This window comes from Grammomys surdaster, unplaced genomic scaffold (assembly GCF_004785775.1).
Source record: "Grammomys surdaster isolate TR1022 unplaced genomic scaffold, NIH_TR_1.0 185, whole genome shotgun sequence".
NCBI classification, from domain to species: Eukaryota; Metazoa; Chordata; class Mammalia; order Rodentia; family Muridae; genus Grammomys; species Grammomys surdaster.
The window spans coordinates 2,489,538-2,505,430 of NW_021604630.1; the positions used below are offsets into that span (position 1 = coordinate 2,489,538).

The following is a 15,893-nucleotide window of genomic DNA, read 5'->3' on the forward strand; positions in this document are numbered from 1 at the left end:
TTATTAGCTGCTTTGTAAATGGAGAACCGATACATCTAAGGCCTCTGCTATCAATGGAAAAAGCCACTAACACTTGGCTGATTTATGAGTCCTAAAAGACCCATCTTTGTGTTCCTGCTGTTAAATTGTAAGAGTCAGTTCTGGTCTGGATTGCTTTCTAGTTCTTAGGAGAGGCAAGGTTATGGGTACTTGTCATCACTTAGGGACAATACTCCCTGATGGCTTCCATTCACTGGAATGTGATAGGTCATACACCCAAACACTGTTCAGCCATTAAAAAGAAAGAAGTATGGAGTACAACTCTGACACTGAAGGACCCTGCCTACATGACACAGTCACCAAGTACCATACAGTGCCAGATCCCATTGACAGAAATACACAGAACAGCAGTGGCTAGTGTGTGGTATGGGTGCTGGGCGTAGTGGCAGGCACCTATAATACCAAGACCTGGGAAGCAGAGCAGGCAGGTCTCTGTGAGTTCGAGGCCCAGGATTGTCTACAATAAATTCCAGGACAGCCATGGCTATAGAGAAATCCCGTGTGTGTGTGTGTGTGTGTATCTACACACATCTATTTATTGTTTGTTTACTAAAAGGATGTGTAGGAGATGAGGACTCAATTCTATGGGTATGGATTTTGTGTGTGTGTGAGGCAGGGAGGTAAAATAGTCTAGAATTAGATTTTTGGAATGGTTTTCTAACTCGGAATATACAACTCCTCTTCCATGTCTGTGGGTTCTATGTTTGTTGATTCAATCAACTGTAGATGGAAAACCTTTGGGGAGAATTTTCTGCCTGTATTGAATACGTATGAAAAACTAAATACTATGTAGACCAAAGGCTGCTGGGATTTTCTGGCGGTAGACTTTGACAGATCTGAGGCAGGAGACCTTGGGAGGTTATGACCGGTGTCATCAGAAGTCCGATTTCCGTGCCGGAGGATGGTGCAGGGCATAACCAGATTTGGCTGGAAGGCAGGAACAAGGCTGGGTGGAGTAGGAAGACGGGTTGGCAGGAGCCCTGGAGGCCAAGAGGGATTCGGGCCAACTGATGGTTGCACATGCCTTTAATCCCAGCAGGTGAGTCTGTCTTCAGAGTGAGTTCCCGGACAGCCAGAAGTACACAGAGACCCCCCGCCCCAACCCCCCCCCCCGGGACGGGGGGGGGGGGGAGAAAGAGGGACTTGGGTCTTACTTTATAACTAGGGTAATATTTTGATGACAACAATGACTATGTAAACCAGAGTCTGGGGCTGGGAGGAGGAGTGTTGTCCCAGGATGGCTGCAAGAGGGAGGGGAAGCGGGTGTGTGTGTGTGTGTGTGTCACAATCTGGGAACAAGGATGCTGGTTCCCGAGGCTTTTGTAGATCAGAGATGAGTTTCTTTTCCATGTTGCTCAGCACCGGCTAGAAGTTCTGGCCATGGGAAAGGGCAGACTGCTGGCTCCTTCCCTTGGGAGCAGTGTGGGTCTGTTCTCTTTGCTGAGTTCTTTCGGGGCTACTTTTTGTCTCTGGGACCTGTGTGAGTAGGCTGTGTGATGGCTGACTCTGAGGACTTGACTTCGCTGTTGTTGACCAGTGGCTGGCGCGGATCACGAGCAGCAGAATATTTAATCAGTGAGATCACTTGAGGGAAATGAAATCGGATCGATAGGCGGAAGGAACGCTCGCTCACTCGCTCGCTTGCTCGCTGGCTTTCATTTTTCCTTCAGGGTCGAGGTCCAAGCTGTTTTTCTTCTTTTGGCAAAACCCATAAACCATTAAAAATGGAGAGAACGGTCCACAGGAGCTATTTTTAATCAGCTGTGTGTTCTGTCCTCCTCTGGTGCTCTCCTTGACCAGAACACAAAAATAAACATGTATTAGCTTACTGGTATCCAGACGCTACTTGAGATGGCACTGCTTTTAGGAGAGAGAGTCCGTAGGTTGATAAACAGCAGTCTTCGAGCTCCTTGGTAGAAAAGCCACGTCCAATCCGCATGTACCTGAGGCTTCTGGTGCAAACCGATGGACCACTTCAGAAAGAGACTCAGTAAAATGACAAGTGTGCCACTGGACTGGGTAGCTCAGTGCCTGAGAGGATTGGAGTACGGAGGGCCCCAGTCTGGCTCCCAGTGTCCACGGCATGTGGCTCACAACTGTCCCTAACTCCAGCTTTAGGTGATGTAACACCTCTGGCCTCCATAGGGACCCACACCCCCCCACATGCACACACCCACGGACAGACACAAACACATACACACAGTTAAAAATAAAACCAATCTGAACGAGAGAGGGGAGGAGTGGTAAGGCGCTCAGTGGCACAGCCTTTGCCCAGCACCGCTGCCACCCCAAGTACAGCAAAAGGAATGGGGGAGAGGGTCAGATGGGGTGAAGCCAACCTGCACTACACAGTGAGTTCAAGGCCCTCTGGGCTATGTAGTAAGACTTTGTCTCAGAAAGCAAAAGTAAAGGTTGGTTACATACCTTGAACCCCAGCACACAGGGTGAGTAAGCTGATGAACCTCTGTGAGTTCCGGGCCAGCCAGGGCTACAAAGTGAGACCCTGAAAAAAAGAAGGCCAGATGGTAGTTAGAAGTGAGGTCCCTGCCAGTTTGAACACTGGTGGACTCCTAGAGAGAGGCAAAGGACAGGGTCCAAGCTGAAAACAGTTCTGAGGGAGCTGTTTCAGCAGGTACCTGTGACTTGAGCCTAGGCAGGTGGCAGACACCTAGAACATTCTTTCGGGGGAGGAGACCAGGCCAGCCATTTTCTTTGAATGTCCAAAAAGAACAGAAGCTTCTTTGCTTCCTCCTTAGCAAAGGGATTTATTTATTTGGCCAGTATGGCTGATTACTGGTAGTGCCAAGAATATAGCCCTTCCTGGTGATGTGTGAACAAGGCAGCCCATCCACAGGAGGGGTGCATGCTCTCCATAGCTGGGATCCTGGGGGTAGGTCCTGTACTTCTGGTTGAGATGCAGAAGGGGATTCTTAGGGGTGTGTGCGCCTTAGCTACTTTTCTATTGCTGTGAAGAGACACCAGGACCAAGGCCAAGTTAAAGAAAGCACTTAATTGGGGGGCTTGCTTAAAGTTTCAGAGGGTGACCCCATGACTGTCTTGGTGGCAAGCATGGCAGCACACAGGCAGGCATGGCACTGGGACATCAGCTGAGAGCTTACATGTTCTCTACGAGTTGAATGGAGGGAAGGAGAAAAGAAGAGAGACAGACAGAGAGAGAGAGAGATGGATGGACTGACTAGGTCTGGCATGGACTTCTGAAACCTTACACAGTGAGTGGTACAAAGACACCTCCTCTTACTTCTTCCCAGAACAGTTCTGCCAACTCAGGCTCAAACCTTCAAATATATGAACGTATTGGAGCCATTCTCAGTCACATGACCACCATGTGACACCATGTCTCTGGGGGGGTGGGGGGAAGATGGGGTGCAGGAGAGGGTGAGCCCAGGCAGGCGATGAGAAGGGGTTTATGTGTGCCATGACTGTTGCCAGAGCAAATGTGCCATAGCGGCAGCTGCAGGCCTTTGGCCCAACACCTGTTAGCTGGAGGCTCCCCTGAGCTGACCTCTTCCCTTGGCTGTCCCTCCCACATACGCATCTGTGTTGCTGAGGGCCAGGCCCCCACCCACGCTGAGTCATGTGTACCGAGAACCCTGGTTGACCAAACGCCTGCTCTCCTCTTGGGCGTTGGGGCGGACGGGCTTGTGAGGGGTTGGGTTGCTTCACTAGGGAAAGGAATGAGGCTGTCAGGGCTAAGAACTGGGGTGTTCTGGTGGGACGTGGCAAAGAACTGAGCAGCATACGGGGAAGCGGGCATTGTAGATCCGGGATGACCTTTTCCCCTTAGAATGGAGGAATTTGGAACACTGCTTAATGCTGCTGCGGCTGCTTCCTAACTTCTCTTTTCTTCTTTAACTTATGGAGAAGCGGGGTGGAGGAGAAGAGCTGGGCTTGAGCTGGTTGCCCATCATTTCCGACTGGTACATATTCCAGTCCCCGGCTCTGTTGCGTCAGCTGAGGCCCGGACAGTGCAGCGGCCTGCGGCTCGCCCTATGGCTTACCTAACTCCCTTTCTCCTCCTCCTTTCTCCACTTGGCTCTTCTTCCTGGCCCCTGTGGGTGGCTGCAGCTCAGCCCTGGGGAGTCCCTGTGGAAGTGGAGTCTCTCCTGGTCCACCCTGGCGACCTGCTACAGCTTCGCTGTCGGCTTCGCGATGATGTGCAGAGCATCAACTGGCTGCGGGATGGGGTGCAGCTGGTGGAGAGCAACCGTACCCGCATCACAGGGGAGGAGGTGGAGGTGCGGGATTCCATCCCCGCTGACTCTGGCCTCTACGCTTGTGTGACCAGCAGCCCCTCTGGCAGCGATACCACCTACTTCTCCGTCAATGTCTCAGGTTGGTAAGCAATGCCCTCTGTCCTATCCACTCCTCCAACTTTACTAGTTTTAAAGGGAGGTGAACTTCCCTTCCATGATCCGCCCCTACTCTGCTTCAGAACTGCCGCCCACTAACATTGCTCCCTGCCCGCTGCGTGGCTTAGCTCTCGGGAGGTTGGCCGGGTAGGGCAGATGCCAAGTTAAGACCTACCTCAGAGGTGATTATTAATGTTTCTGGGGTGTTAAGACCCTGTCATTTCCCCAGCACAGCGTGTCCAGATCATGCTAAGTGGGGCTCAGCCAGCTTCATCTTGTCAAGGCCTAGGCTTAGTGATTGAGGCCTGAGAGCATCTGGTAAGGTTCCTGCTGTGGTAGGAAGGACTTAGGTACACTGCCATGTTCAGGCTTTGTGGGGGGAAAAAACCTGTTTGTTGTCTAGCAGCCAGGCGAGCGAGCCTAGCACTTTTATTGCTGGGAATATGCTTCCTGTAGAATGTGATTTTCACAAAACCCGGATCTGAGGAAGAAAAGCTGGGACTTTACTTATGCCAACATAGGGGCTTGGTCCCTTATCCCAGCTACCATTTAGAATTTGTCCCCAGTTAAGGGACATGTTTCCCTAGTCCCTAAGAGTAGCAGTGGGGACTAGAGAGACCTCTGGTGGATATCAAGACTTTGTTTTTTGTTTTTAAATGGGGTACATCCTATTTCCGGAGTGACGGATCTTTCTACATAACCCTGGCTATCTTGCAACTCACTATGTAGACCAGGCTGGTCTAAGAGTCACGGAGATTGGCCTGCTTCTCCCTCTCAAGTGCTGGGATTAAAGGTGCTACCACACCTACCTAGCCTGTTTTTACATGAGGTACATCCCGTTTGGGGTGTGAAGGTTGATTGCTGTATCCAGGCATATTATTGTATGCCTTTAATCCCAGCACTCCAGAGGACCTCTGTTTTGAGTTTGAAGCCAGCCTTGTCTGAATCTCTACATCACGAGACACCCTGTCTTAAAACAACTACAAAACGGGCAGCTTTGGAGCAGGAGAGATCGCCCAGCTGTTAAGAGAACCTGATACTCCTGCAGAGGACCTGGATTTGGTTTCCAGCACTCAGTTTGTTTACAGTTGCCTGTAACTTCAGTTCCTGGGGATCCAACACCCTGTTCTGGCTCATCCCCTTGGGCTTCTCCATGCACATGGTACATGCTCATACAGACTCATATGCATACATATAAATTAAAGAATAAATCTCTGGGGGAAAGAGAGAGAGAGAAAGGAAAGCAGGCAGCTCCCAGCCCTCAGGAGATTCACACTAGAAGATTCTGATTGCAAGACTGTTCAACCCATGGTTTTAGAAGTTAGCCTCAAGGTCCAGGTGTCTGGGTCTGCCCGGGTTTCTCAATGGTTGATGTCCTCAGCTGCTGTTCTGGGTACCCAGGTGGTACTGTTAGCTGAGAGGCCTTGGTGTATAGGCTGGAATTAAATAAATTTGGAAAAAGGAGTCTGGCTCTGCTAGAGCCATCTGGACTTTTAGGCAGAAGGCAGTGCACTGGGGCCAGGGATGAGTGCTGGAGCACGCAGTTCTTAAACGCAAACTGTCACTGAGGCAAAATTTGGGAAAATTGGGGGTCCTTACGGGATGGATGTTGTGCCGTCCATGCCTGCACTGAGACAGGGCAACTGCTGTTTGGATGGCAGTGTAGAAATGCTTAGATGTACCTCAGTTCCCTTTGCTTCTCACAGATGCGCTTCCATCCTCGGAGGATGATGACGACGATGATGACTCCTCCTCAGAGGAGAAAGAGACAGACAACACCAAACCAAACCGTAGGCGTGAGACACTGTTTTCTATCTTACCGCCTTTGAGACCTGGGAGTTGGGACTTAGAGGAAGGCCTGTGTAGAGTGGGAGGAGAGAGGCTCAGAGGGCCTGTGAGCCACACGCTGCCTGGTTGCTGCCCCTCTAGATGACCTGGGGTACTGAGCAGGTAGACGAGGCGCATGTGATCCAGCCTGGGCCCTGGCTTCTGAGCCTGACCACTCCTGTTGCCCTCATCTGTCTCCTTTGGCTTTTCCTGGACAGCTGTAGCTCCGTACTGGACATCCCCAGAAAAGATGGAGAAGAAACTGCACGCAGTGCCAGCCGCGAAGACGGTGAAGTTCAAGTGTCCATCCAGTGGGACGCCCAACCCCACTTTGCGCTGGTTGAAAAATGGCAAAGAGTTCAAACCCGACCACCGGATTGGAGGCTATAAGGTAAGTGTGTACATACCAGAGAAAAGTTAGAGTAAGGCGTTGGATGGGGCTGGGATTGCACATTTGTATTTTCTGCGTTGATTGCTTTGGTTTTGATTTGGTTGCCTTTTTAAAGGTGAGATTTTTGTTGTTTTTAAAATTTTTAGTTTACTTTTTAATTGTTTCATCTGTATGTGTGTATGTATGTATGTATGTATGTATGTATGTGCCACATGTGTGCCTAGTGCCAACAGAGGTCTGAAGAAGGTGTCAGATTCCTGTGAATTGCAGTGTTTCAATTTTTTAACCACTTTAAAGTTTTTTATTTGTGGGGCGATATACATACGGAGATCAGAGGAAAACAGGAAGGACTCGGTTCTCCTTCACCTAGGTGAGTCCTGAAGCTCACTCTCAAGATGTCAGGCTTGGTCACAAGTCCCTTTCTTTATCAATGGAGTCATCTTACCAGCCACCAGCCCTTCTTTCCCTCCCTCCTCCCTCCCTTTCTTCTCTCTTTGGTTTTTGAGACAGAGTCTCTCTCTACTTAGTTCTGGCTGGCCTGGAACTCACTATGCAGACCAGGCTGCCCTCAAACTCACAGAGATCCACCTGCCTCTGCCTCCCAAGTACTGGGATTAAAGAGGGCCATGTGCCACCGCACCTGGCCCTCTTGAGCACTTTTGAAGGGTCTTTCTCTGGACATATTACTGGAAGTGGAATTATCAGATCTGACAGGGTAGATATGTTTTAAGCTGTCAGTACCCATAATCCATTTCCCTCTTTCTTTCCATGCCCTTTCCTAGTCTTTCTGCTCCTCTGTTGTGCATACGAAGCCTGCACCATTGAATTTCATCTTCAGCTCCCAACTCCTAAAGGGGAAAGCCATAACTGAATATCCGAATGACAGACTCCCTAGACATTTGCCAAGAAGTATAGTGTGTGAACGTGTTTGTGTTGCTTTTTGATACCGTTAGGCATTTCCTATGTTGATAAGCTGCTTCCTCTCCCTCCGGGGCCAAGTCCTTTGTATTTGTAGGAAGAACACCTTGATGACACTCTCTTCCTCAGAGATCTGATGGTTCCCCAAGGCCCCCCAAAATGTCTCATCTCCCCTAGAGTCTCTTTTTTTTCTCATACCGTTTTGACTTTTTCTTTTTTTAAAAAAAATTGTGTTCCTTCCCTATATGCCCCAGACTGGCCTGAACTCCCAGTTCTTCGGTCTTAGCCTTCCAAGTGCTGAGATCACAAGGTTGTGCCACCATGCATGGCTTCTCATTGCTCCTATAAGAAAAGTAGGAGGGGCTGGCTAGAGAGACAGCTTAGTGGTTAAACATATACCACTCTGTTCCAGAGGACCAGAGTCTGGTCCTAACACATTGGGCAACTCATAACCACCTATAACTTTAGCTTCAGGGCTTCTGTGGACACCTATACTCACATATGCGTGTACACATAACACACACACACACACTCACACACACTCTAGATCTTTTTCTTTCTCTATTTATTATTTATTTGGTCCTCTTCTCCCCCTACCCCACCCCAGCCAGGGTTTTTCTGTTTAGCTCTGGTTGGTCTCTATAGATCAGGCTGGCCCAGAGCTGTCTCTGCCTCTTGAGTACTGGGATTAAAAGTGTCCGCCACTACTGCTCAGTTCTTTTTCTCTTTTCCTTTCTTTTGTTTGCAAGTTTAAGATTTTGTCACCACATACGAAGGCCAGTGTCAAAGGGCAGCTGTGGTAAGCAGCCTGCCACAGTTCCTCGGTGGAAGAGCAGGGGCACAGTGGATGATAGAGCTGACCAGTGTCAACTAGAAGAAGAGATGGGGTCTCTGTATTAATTATTACATATTCATTTATTTTGTGTGCACATGTGCAAGCAGTGTTGTGTACATGGAAGGCAGAGGACAACTTGCAGAAATTGCTTGTTTCCTTCCATGCCGTGTGGCAAGTGCCTTTATCCACGGAGCCAACCCTGAGGGGATAGCTTGTGAAACTAGGAGAATTTGCCAGAGGCGTGTTTGTGCAGATCACCGCTGCTCCTGAGTGCTGTCGTGAAGCTGGCCAGTGTCTTCTTCATACCTTGCTAGTTTTGGTTTGCAGGAAGGGTTCTGAGTGTGAATAGGCCAGAAACCAGTCCTTCTGTGCTTTGTGTGGCTAACAGTGCAGCACTGGGCATGTGCGCTGCTCTCATCTGAGCTCTCCCCCAGGCCCTCAGCAAAGCCCCTTGTCTGTGCCCCGCAGGTACGTTATGCCACCTGGAGCATCATAATGGACTCTGTGGTGCCTTCTGACAAGGGCAACTACACCTGCATCGTGGAAAATGAGTACGGGAGCATTAACCACACCTACCAGCTTGACGTCGTGGGTAAGAGGGCCGGGCCGAGCGGGCCAGAGTTAGTCAGAGGCAGGGTGCGGTGGGCAAGCGGAGGAGTCTGAGGTCCTAGGATGGAATCTGGACATTTGGTGCTAAACTTTCCACTCTGAGCTTTACTTTTTGATCCCTCCCTCTGTCCCCTCCCTCCCTCCTTCCTTCCCTTCCTCCCTCCTTCCCTCCTTCCCTCCCTCCTTCCCTCTCTTCGTTTCTTCCTTTCCAATTTGAGATATGATCTCAGACTTTAGCCCAGACAGCTGTGGAACTCATTGTATAACCCAGCCTGACTTTGAACTCATGGCCATCCTCCTGCTCCAGCCTCTCAAGTACTAAGATTATATATAGACTTGGGCCTATCTTAAGTCTCTTTCTTTCTTTCTTTCTTTCTTTCTTTCTTTCTTTCTTTCTTTCTTTCTTTCTTTCTTTCCTTATTTATAGTTCTTTCTATCACTGGTCTGCCTTAAGCCTCACTTTTCTCCCTTCCTTTCATTTATTTATTTATTTTTGAGACAAAGTATCTCTATGTATCCCTGGCTACCTGGACTTTACTATGTAGACCAGGCTTCCCTAGAACTCACTGGAAATCTGCCTGAGTGCTGGAATTAAAGGCACAGCTATTCTGGCTCCCTTAAACAGCTCCTGTTACACTCCGTGTCTAGGAAGACACAGCTTGATACAGCAATGAGAAATACAGTAGCTGTTGCTTAAAGAACACCACTAACACACCAAGGTCTTTAAGTCCTTGCCCCAAACTTTGTCCTTTGTCCCCAAACTTTGTGTCCTTGCAGTACAGGCACCGTTAGAGTGGGTGTATAAACCAAGTGCACATACTGGGGTACAGGGGCCAGGTGCCTTGAAATGTGGAATCCCTGTTATGTCCACTTGGTAGTATCCTGGAAGACAGGAAGAACAGTGTGTTGTTCATCTTAGGGCTATGATTGAAAAGGTTCTGGGTCTTCTGCTCCAGAGATGCTCTGGTCCAGAGCCTCACAGCAAACACCTGCCTTGGCACTGATGTAGCCCAGGGAGAAGATTCTAATCTGGGGGGTCTGGGAAGGGTCTAAGATGCTGGAATGTGTGTGTGTGGGGTCATGTCTGGAAATGTGTGTGCGGGACCGGAGGAAATGGTATCCCTCCTCTCAAATCAGGTTTGAGGGGCTGGAGTTTAACAGAAGCAGTGGGTAAGGTACTGGGGAGGTCCCAGCTATGACCAGGCCAGTGAAGAGTCTAACATGTCTGTCCTCCCCGTGCCTCCACAGAACGGTCCCCTCACCGGCCCATCCTGCAGGCAGGGCTACCTGCCAACAAGACAGTGGCCCTGGGCAGCAATGTGGAGTTCATGTGTAAGGTGTACAGTGACCCGCAGCCTCACATCCAGTGGCTGAAGCACATCGAGGTGAACGGGAGTAAGATCGGTCCAGACAACTTGCCGTATGTCCAGGTCCTGAAGGTAACCTGAACCTCATTCTTGGCTAGTTTGCTGGGAAGGTGACCAGGTGTGCCTGGGATTCGGGCTCAGCCTTACCCATAAGGCACATACATACTCTATCCTAGTAGGGATCTGGCCACAGGCTGGTGACAGCAGAAAACGGGGGTGATCTGGGAACAGAGGGTGACACTGGTGGCTGGTTCCTAAAGAGCTCTGAGAGTGGCCCCAGATCTTGGGTCAGTTACTCAAGGAAGACATTGACAGACACTCTTGCTTGCTTGTGGCCCGAGACCACAGCCTTCCAACAACAAATGTTTCCCGGCGTCTTCCTGCTTGCCTTTCCTAAGTTGTAATCTTTTGGCAAACAATCAGGGCGTTGCTTAAACAGTTGGAGAAGCAAATGCCACTTATAAATTCTAAGGCGCTTGGGGAGTAATGACCTTTTTCTTCCCTTTTCCTCTCGCTCCCAGACTCTCAATTGTCCGAGTGCTCCATTAATCCAGGGAGCTAACTGGCAAAGTCTCCAGTGAATCTTGCAGCAGGAGTAACCAGAAGTTAGACCTCATCCTCCCCTGCCTTGGCTGTCCTAGAGATTTACTGATTGTCCCTTTTCTCCCTGCCACTGGAGCTGGAAACATTCTGGAAGAAAGAGGCCCAGCTCTAGCTTTGGGCCTTTTGGAGTTCGTTCTCCAATTACAAGCTCCACCCTGGCCTTGGAGGAAGGAGTTTAACATATACTGAATATTTGCTTTGGGACAGTGACCCCCTCCTCCGACACCCTGCCCTTCCCTCTTCTTCTTTCCTCTCTCCATTCCTCTTTTTCTTCTCCCCGACCCTTCCCTCCTGTTTTTCTATTTTAGCTTTCCGTCTCTCTCTACTCTTACTAGCAGTTTCGTTTTGTCCCACTCAGAAGAGAAGCCTGTAGGCCTCAGTATCTCCCTTGCCTTGTCTCCTCGGGCTGAAAGTCACCCAGGAGCACAGTGTGGCCACATTTCCGTGTTTGCCCCACTGACTGGTGTGTCGTTGGTTTGTTCCAGCATTCGGGGATTAATAGCTCGGATGCCGAGGTGCTGACCCTGTTCAATGTGACAGAGGCCCAGAGCGGGGAGTATGTGTGTAAGGTTTCCAATTATATTGGTGAAGCTAACCAGTCTGCGTGGCTCACTGTCACCAGACCTGTGGCAAAAGGTAATGGGGGGGGATGGATGGGACCCTGTAATGGGTACTTGACTTAGGCTCCACCCTGCTGGGGCAGGTTGGGAAGCCAGTACCAACTCTACCTTTCTCCTACTGTGTTCCTAATGCCCAGAGCCATGGAAAAATCCCTGGCTTGGGAGGCTGGTTTGGTTTGGTACTGTGTTGATTATCTGTGTCTCCCTTTGTGCCTTATGTATATGTGTTCTCTCTCTCTCTCTCTCTCTCTCTCTCTCTCTCTCTCTCTCTCCCACACACACACTTCTATGTATGCGTGTGTGTGTGTGTGTGTGTGTGTGTGTGTGTGTGTTTCTGTGTATAAGTACTTGTGCCTATCTGTGGACTTTTGAGATGTTAGGAATGATGCTTCCGATTGAAGTTTTCAATAGTGAATAAGAAAAGAGACCAGATATTCTCTCCCAGACCAGTATGTGCAGGTCGTGTGTGTGTGTGTGTGTGTGTGTGTGTGTGTGTGTGTGTGTGTGTGTTGGGGAGGGTGAGGAGACTGCCTTTCTTTCCCTTCCGTCTGTACCCACGGACTCTCTTTACCTAAAACCAAACAGCCCCCTACCTGCCAGGCCCCATTTCTCCATGCCGCCCACCGCCCGCATGCTTGGCTGGGCCAGTGGCTGCCAGCGTCTGGTGAAGGGTCATAACCAAGCGTCGTCTCCTCAGGTCTGCCGGAGAGCCTCCCTCAGAGCCTCGCTGTTTTCCTCTAACAGGTCTCGCTGGCTGGTGGTTTTTATTTGCCTTGTTGCAAAGGAGATGCTGGGAGTATTTCTTCCTCTGGTTTTGGTCCCCTCTTCTGTCCCCTCCGTTTCTCCGCCTCTCTGAGGTCTCATGTCCTGTGCTTGTCCATTTTGCTTCCGTCGTCTCTTCTAGACTGCTGGCGTTAATACCACCGACAAGGAAATGGAGGTGCTTCATCTACGGAATGTCTCCTTTGAGGATGCGGGGGAGTATACGTGCTTGGCGGGTAACTCTATCGGACTCTCCCATCACTCTGCATGGTTGACCGTTCTGGAAGGTATACACTGCACCGATCCTTTCCGGGTCTTGCCTTTGCCACAGGAGCAGCGCATCCATTACAGGGCTGGGGAGAGGCAGGAAGGGGCGGCTCCCGTCTGCTGTGTGCCCTTTTCTGCTCTGGCTTTGAGGCACATGCAAGGGGAGTTCCTGGATTTTCAGAAGTGACGTGGCAGCCTCCCCTTATACATGTATATCTGGCTCTCTCCCTGGTCGATGTAATGCATGCGTGAGCTCTGGGTTTACTTTCCAATACAGGCTCCTTCCATCCTTGGGTATAGTATCTTCCCTCATCCATTTGGTCCAGAGGTTTGAATGATGGGATCTTCTTTAGCCAGTCCCAAGAAAAGCCATGGACCTCTTCTCCACAAATACAGGTTCTTGGTCAATATGAGCTTACGGCTCCCCTGGAGTATTGCTTCATTCTGCTCTGCACTTTGATTGAAATACCCAACTTGAACTACCTAAGAAAGGCCTGTCTTAGCCATTCAGGAGGTCTGGTGGTACCCATTTGACCTCTTTGGGCATCCCTCCTGGCCTGCCCTCCCAAGTGGGGAGATCTGTGTCAGTGTGTTACCCAGGAAGGAAGGAGCCTGTGGCCTTGCCGGGTGGTGGGCTGGTGACCACAGGACCAGTATGGTTTTGCTTGCATGTGGCCTGAGAGCTGCTCCTCTGTGGCCGCTAAGTGCATACCTTCCCTACTCTTCCCTTCCACCTTGCTTGCCCAGCAGTCTCACACACTGCCGCCAGCAGAGAAGCATCCTGTCTTTATCATTGTCTCTGTCTGTTTAGTCAGTGCTCCCTGTGAGTCCTCATTTCCTGACACTTGATGGGGGGAAGGGGGAGGGATGGACAGACAACAAACAGAATCCTTCCCCTGTCATCAGCTCTGTTCTTTCCATGTTGGGCTGGGAGGACTCTCAGGGCTGGGAGGACTGTTGGAGGAGGGCTGTATACATGCAGGGCAAGGAGGTTCCAGTAGGTTTCCTCCTCTCGGGATGACTTTAGCGTGTGTCAAGTTGACATAAAACTAGCCAAACAGTATGAATTCTAAATAGAGGTGAAAGGACGTGGGAAAATGATTGCTCCCCCCGCCCATCCCATTTCCTTACATTTTAAGTGTCCTGTCAGGCCATGAATAGATTTCTTAAAAAACTGCCAAATACATGGTCTTTTTTCATCTCGAGACATATTTAGACATCATGTTTACTCTGCCCATGTTTTGCTATTTACTGATATGATCTAACAGAGGTGACGGGTGTTTAGTAAGACGTAGGATGAGCAGACATTAGGTCTCACTCTGAGTCCCACCCTGTCATGTCCTTTGAGGACTATCTGGTCTCTTGGGCATAACAGCCCGTTTCTACACGATATGTGTGCACAACACTGAGCTTCTATAGGATCTATGGTGCCCATCTAACCAAGTGGTCAGCTAAGCAAGTTGGCCCGGAGTTAATGAGCTTGCTTGGCAGGATAATCTAGGTTGTATTTACCCTCTGTGGGTTTTGAGTTTAAGGATGTTTAAGGATACGTCAGAGGTCCCCAAGGTGCCTGGTCCTTTGATGCCACGATCCCAGAGGGAAAGGGGCAGGTACTGGGTTTCTCATGGGGCACACCTCTTGTGAGTGAAGCCCCCATGACCTGCTGACACCCTGTCCACACTGACTCAGCCCTGGAAGAGAGACCAGCCGTGATGACCTCACCTCTCTACCTGGAGATCATTATTTACTGCACCGGGGCCTTCCTGATCTCCTGTATGGTGGGCTCTGTCATCATCTACAAGATGAAGAGCGGCACCAAGAAGAGCGACTTCCATAGCCAGATGGCTGTGCACAAGCTGGCCAAGAGCATCCCTCTGCGCAGACAGGTAACAGAAAGTAGATGGGGGATTTGCAGGCTCATCACTGTCTTGCCCCCTCTTCCTGGGCCTCCAGGGCCTGCTCCCTTTCCTACCCTCCTGGTGGTTCCTCATCTCCCACTCTGGACTTTGCTCCAACTTCTGGACCAGACACATTGGAACATTATAAACTAACTCTGGCTCCATACCTGTCCACTTTGTACCCTGGCCACAGAGACACACGGAGGGAGGAAATGGGTTAGAAGGTACAGGTGTGTGAAAGATTAATCATTCCTCAGACCGCTGCTGACCCAGAAAGGTGCCTTTTAGGGATTAGGAATCCGTAAATCTGAGGCAGAGAGTTTTTGCAAAGTCAAGTTGGAGACAAGAAAAGAACAGTTAGTTCTACTATAAAACACTCAGCTCGAAGAGGTAGATTTGGGGTGCTCGTTGATTAGGTGAGTCAAGTGGACCCCAGAAAGACTTTCTGTTTGTTTGTCTTTTGATTCTTCAGGACAAGGTTTCTCTGTGTAGCCCTGGCTGTCCTGGAACAGGCTTTGTAGACCAGGCTGGCCTCGAATTCAGAGATCGCCTGCCCCAGCCTCCCGAGTGCTGGGATCAAAGGTGTGCGCCACCACCGCCCGGCTCTGGAAAGACCTTTTGATGGTGGAAAGTGCTCAGTCAGAGCTTCTGCCCTCCTGGGTCCTTTTTTTTTTTTTTTTAACTTCTCCCCACCACACTATTAGGATTAGAAGCAAATTTGTGCTATGATTAAAAAAAAAAAAAAAGCTGGGGATTCGGGAGGAGTTGGCTACTACTTCACCCTCTCCTTGCTAGAAGGGTGACCCCACTCTTTCTTACAGGTGTCAGCTGACTCCAGTGCATCCATGAACTCAGGAGTTCTCCTGGTTCGGCCTTCTCGCCTCTCCTCCAGCGGGACCCCTATGCTAGCTGGAGTCTCCGAATATGAGCTCCCTGAGGACCCCCGCTGGGAGCTGCCTCGAGACAGGTAATACTGCTGTAATTTTCCACTGTGGACCCTGTGCTTTGGTCCTAGCTGTGGGAATTGTGTATGCTGGGGCCTGCTAGGCCGTGAATGTACGTGAGATGTCTCTAGAAGTAGCCCCTCTACTTCCTGCTCTCGGTTGAGTGGCGTCCCAGAAGAAACGGGGATGAGCTGTCATATAAGATCTTGATCTGGGGGCTGGAGAGATGGCTCAGTGGGTTAAGAGCACCCAATGCTCTTCCAGAGGTCCTAAGTTCAAGTCCCAGCAACCGATGGGACTTACAACCGATGCCCTCGTCAGGTGCATCTGAAGACAGCTACAGTGTATTTATATACATAAAATAAATTATTTGAAAAAAAAAAAAAAAGAAGCTTGATCTTCCCGGGTGATAATGTTACACACCTTTGATCCCAGCACTCGGG

The 15,893-nt window shown here is 50.0% G+C and overlaps 1 protein-coding gene across 7 annotated transcripts in view; it reads left to right on the forward strand.

Moving 5' to 3' along the window:
• Fgfr1 (fibroblast growth factor receptor 1) overlaps positions 1-15,893 on the forward strand; it is a 55,423-nt gene that overhangs the window by 33,535 nt on the left and 5,995 nt on the right. Inside the window, exons 3-10 of one of the 7 annotated variants that reach the window (XM_028768170.1) lie at positions 4,126-4,392; positions 6,116-6,199; positions 6,455-6,627; positions 8,849-8,972; positions 10,238-10,428; positions 12,484-12,628; positions 14,298-14,500; positions 15,328-15,473. In XM_028768170.1, coding sequence (XP_028624003.1) covers positions 4,126-4,392; positions 6,116-6,199; positions 6,455-6,627; positions 8,849-8,972; positions 10,238-10,428; positions 12,484-12,628; positions 14,298-14,500; positions 15,328-15,473 — 1,333 coding nt within the window. Of the gene's footprint in view, positions 1-4,125; positions 4,393-6,115; positions 6,206-6,454; positions 6,628-8,848; positions 8,973-10,237; positions 10,429-12,483; positions 12,629-14,297; positions 14,501-15,327; positions 15,474-15,893 lie in introns of all 7 variants that reach the window. The other 6 variants (XM_028768165.1, XM_028768167.1, XM_028768166.1 and 3 more) reach the window with 6 other exon arrangements.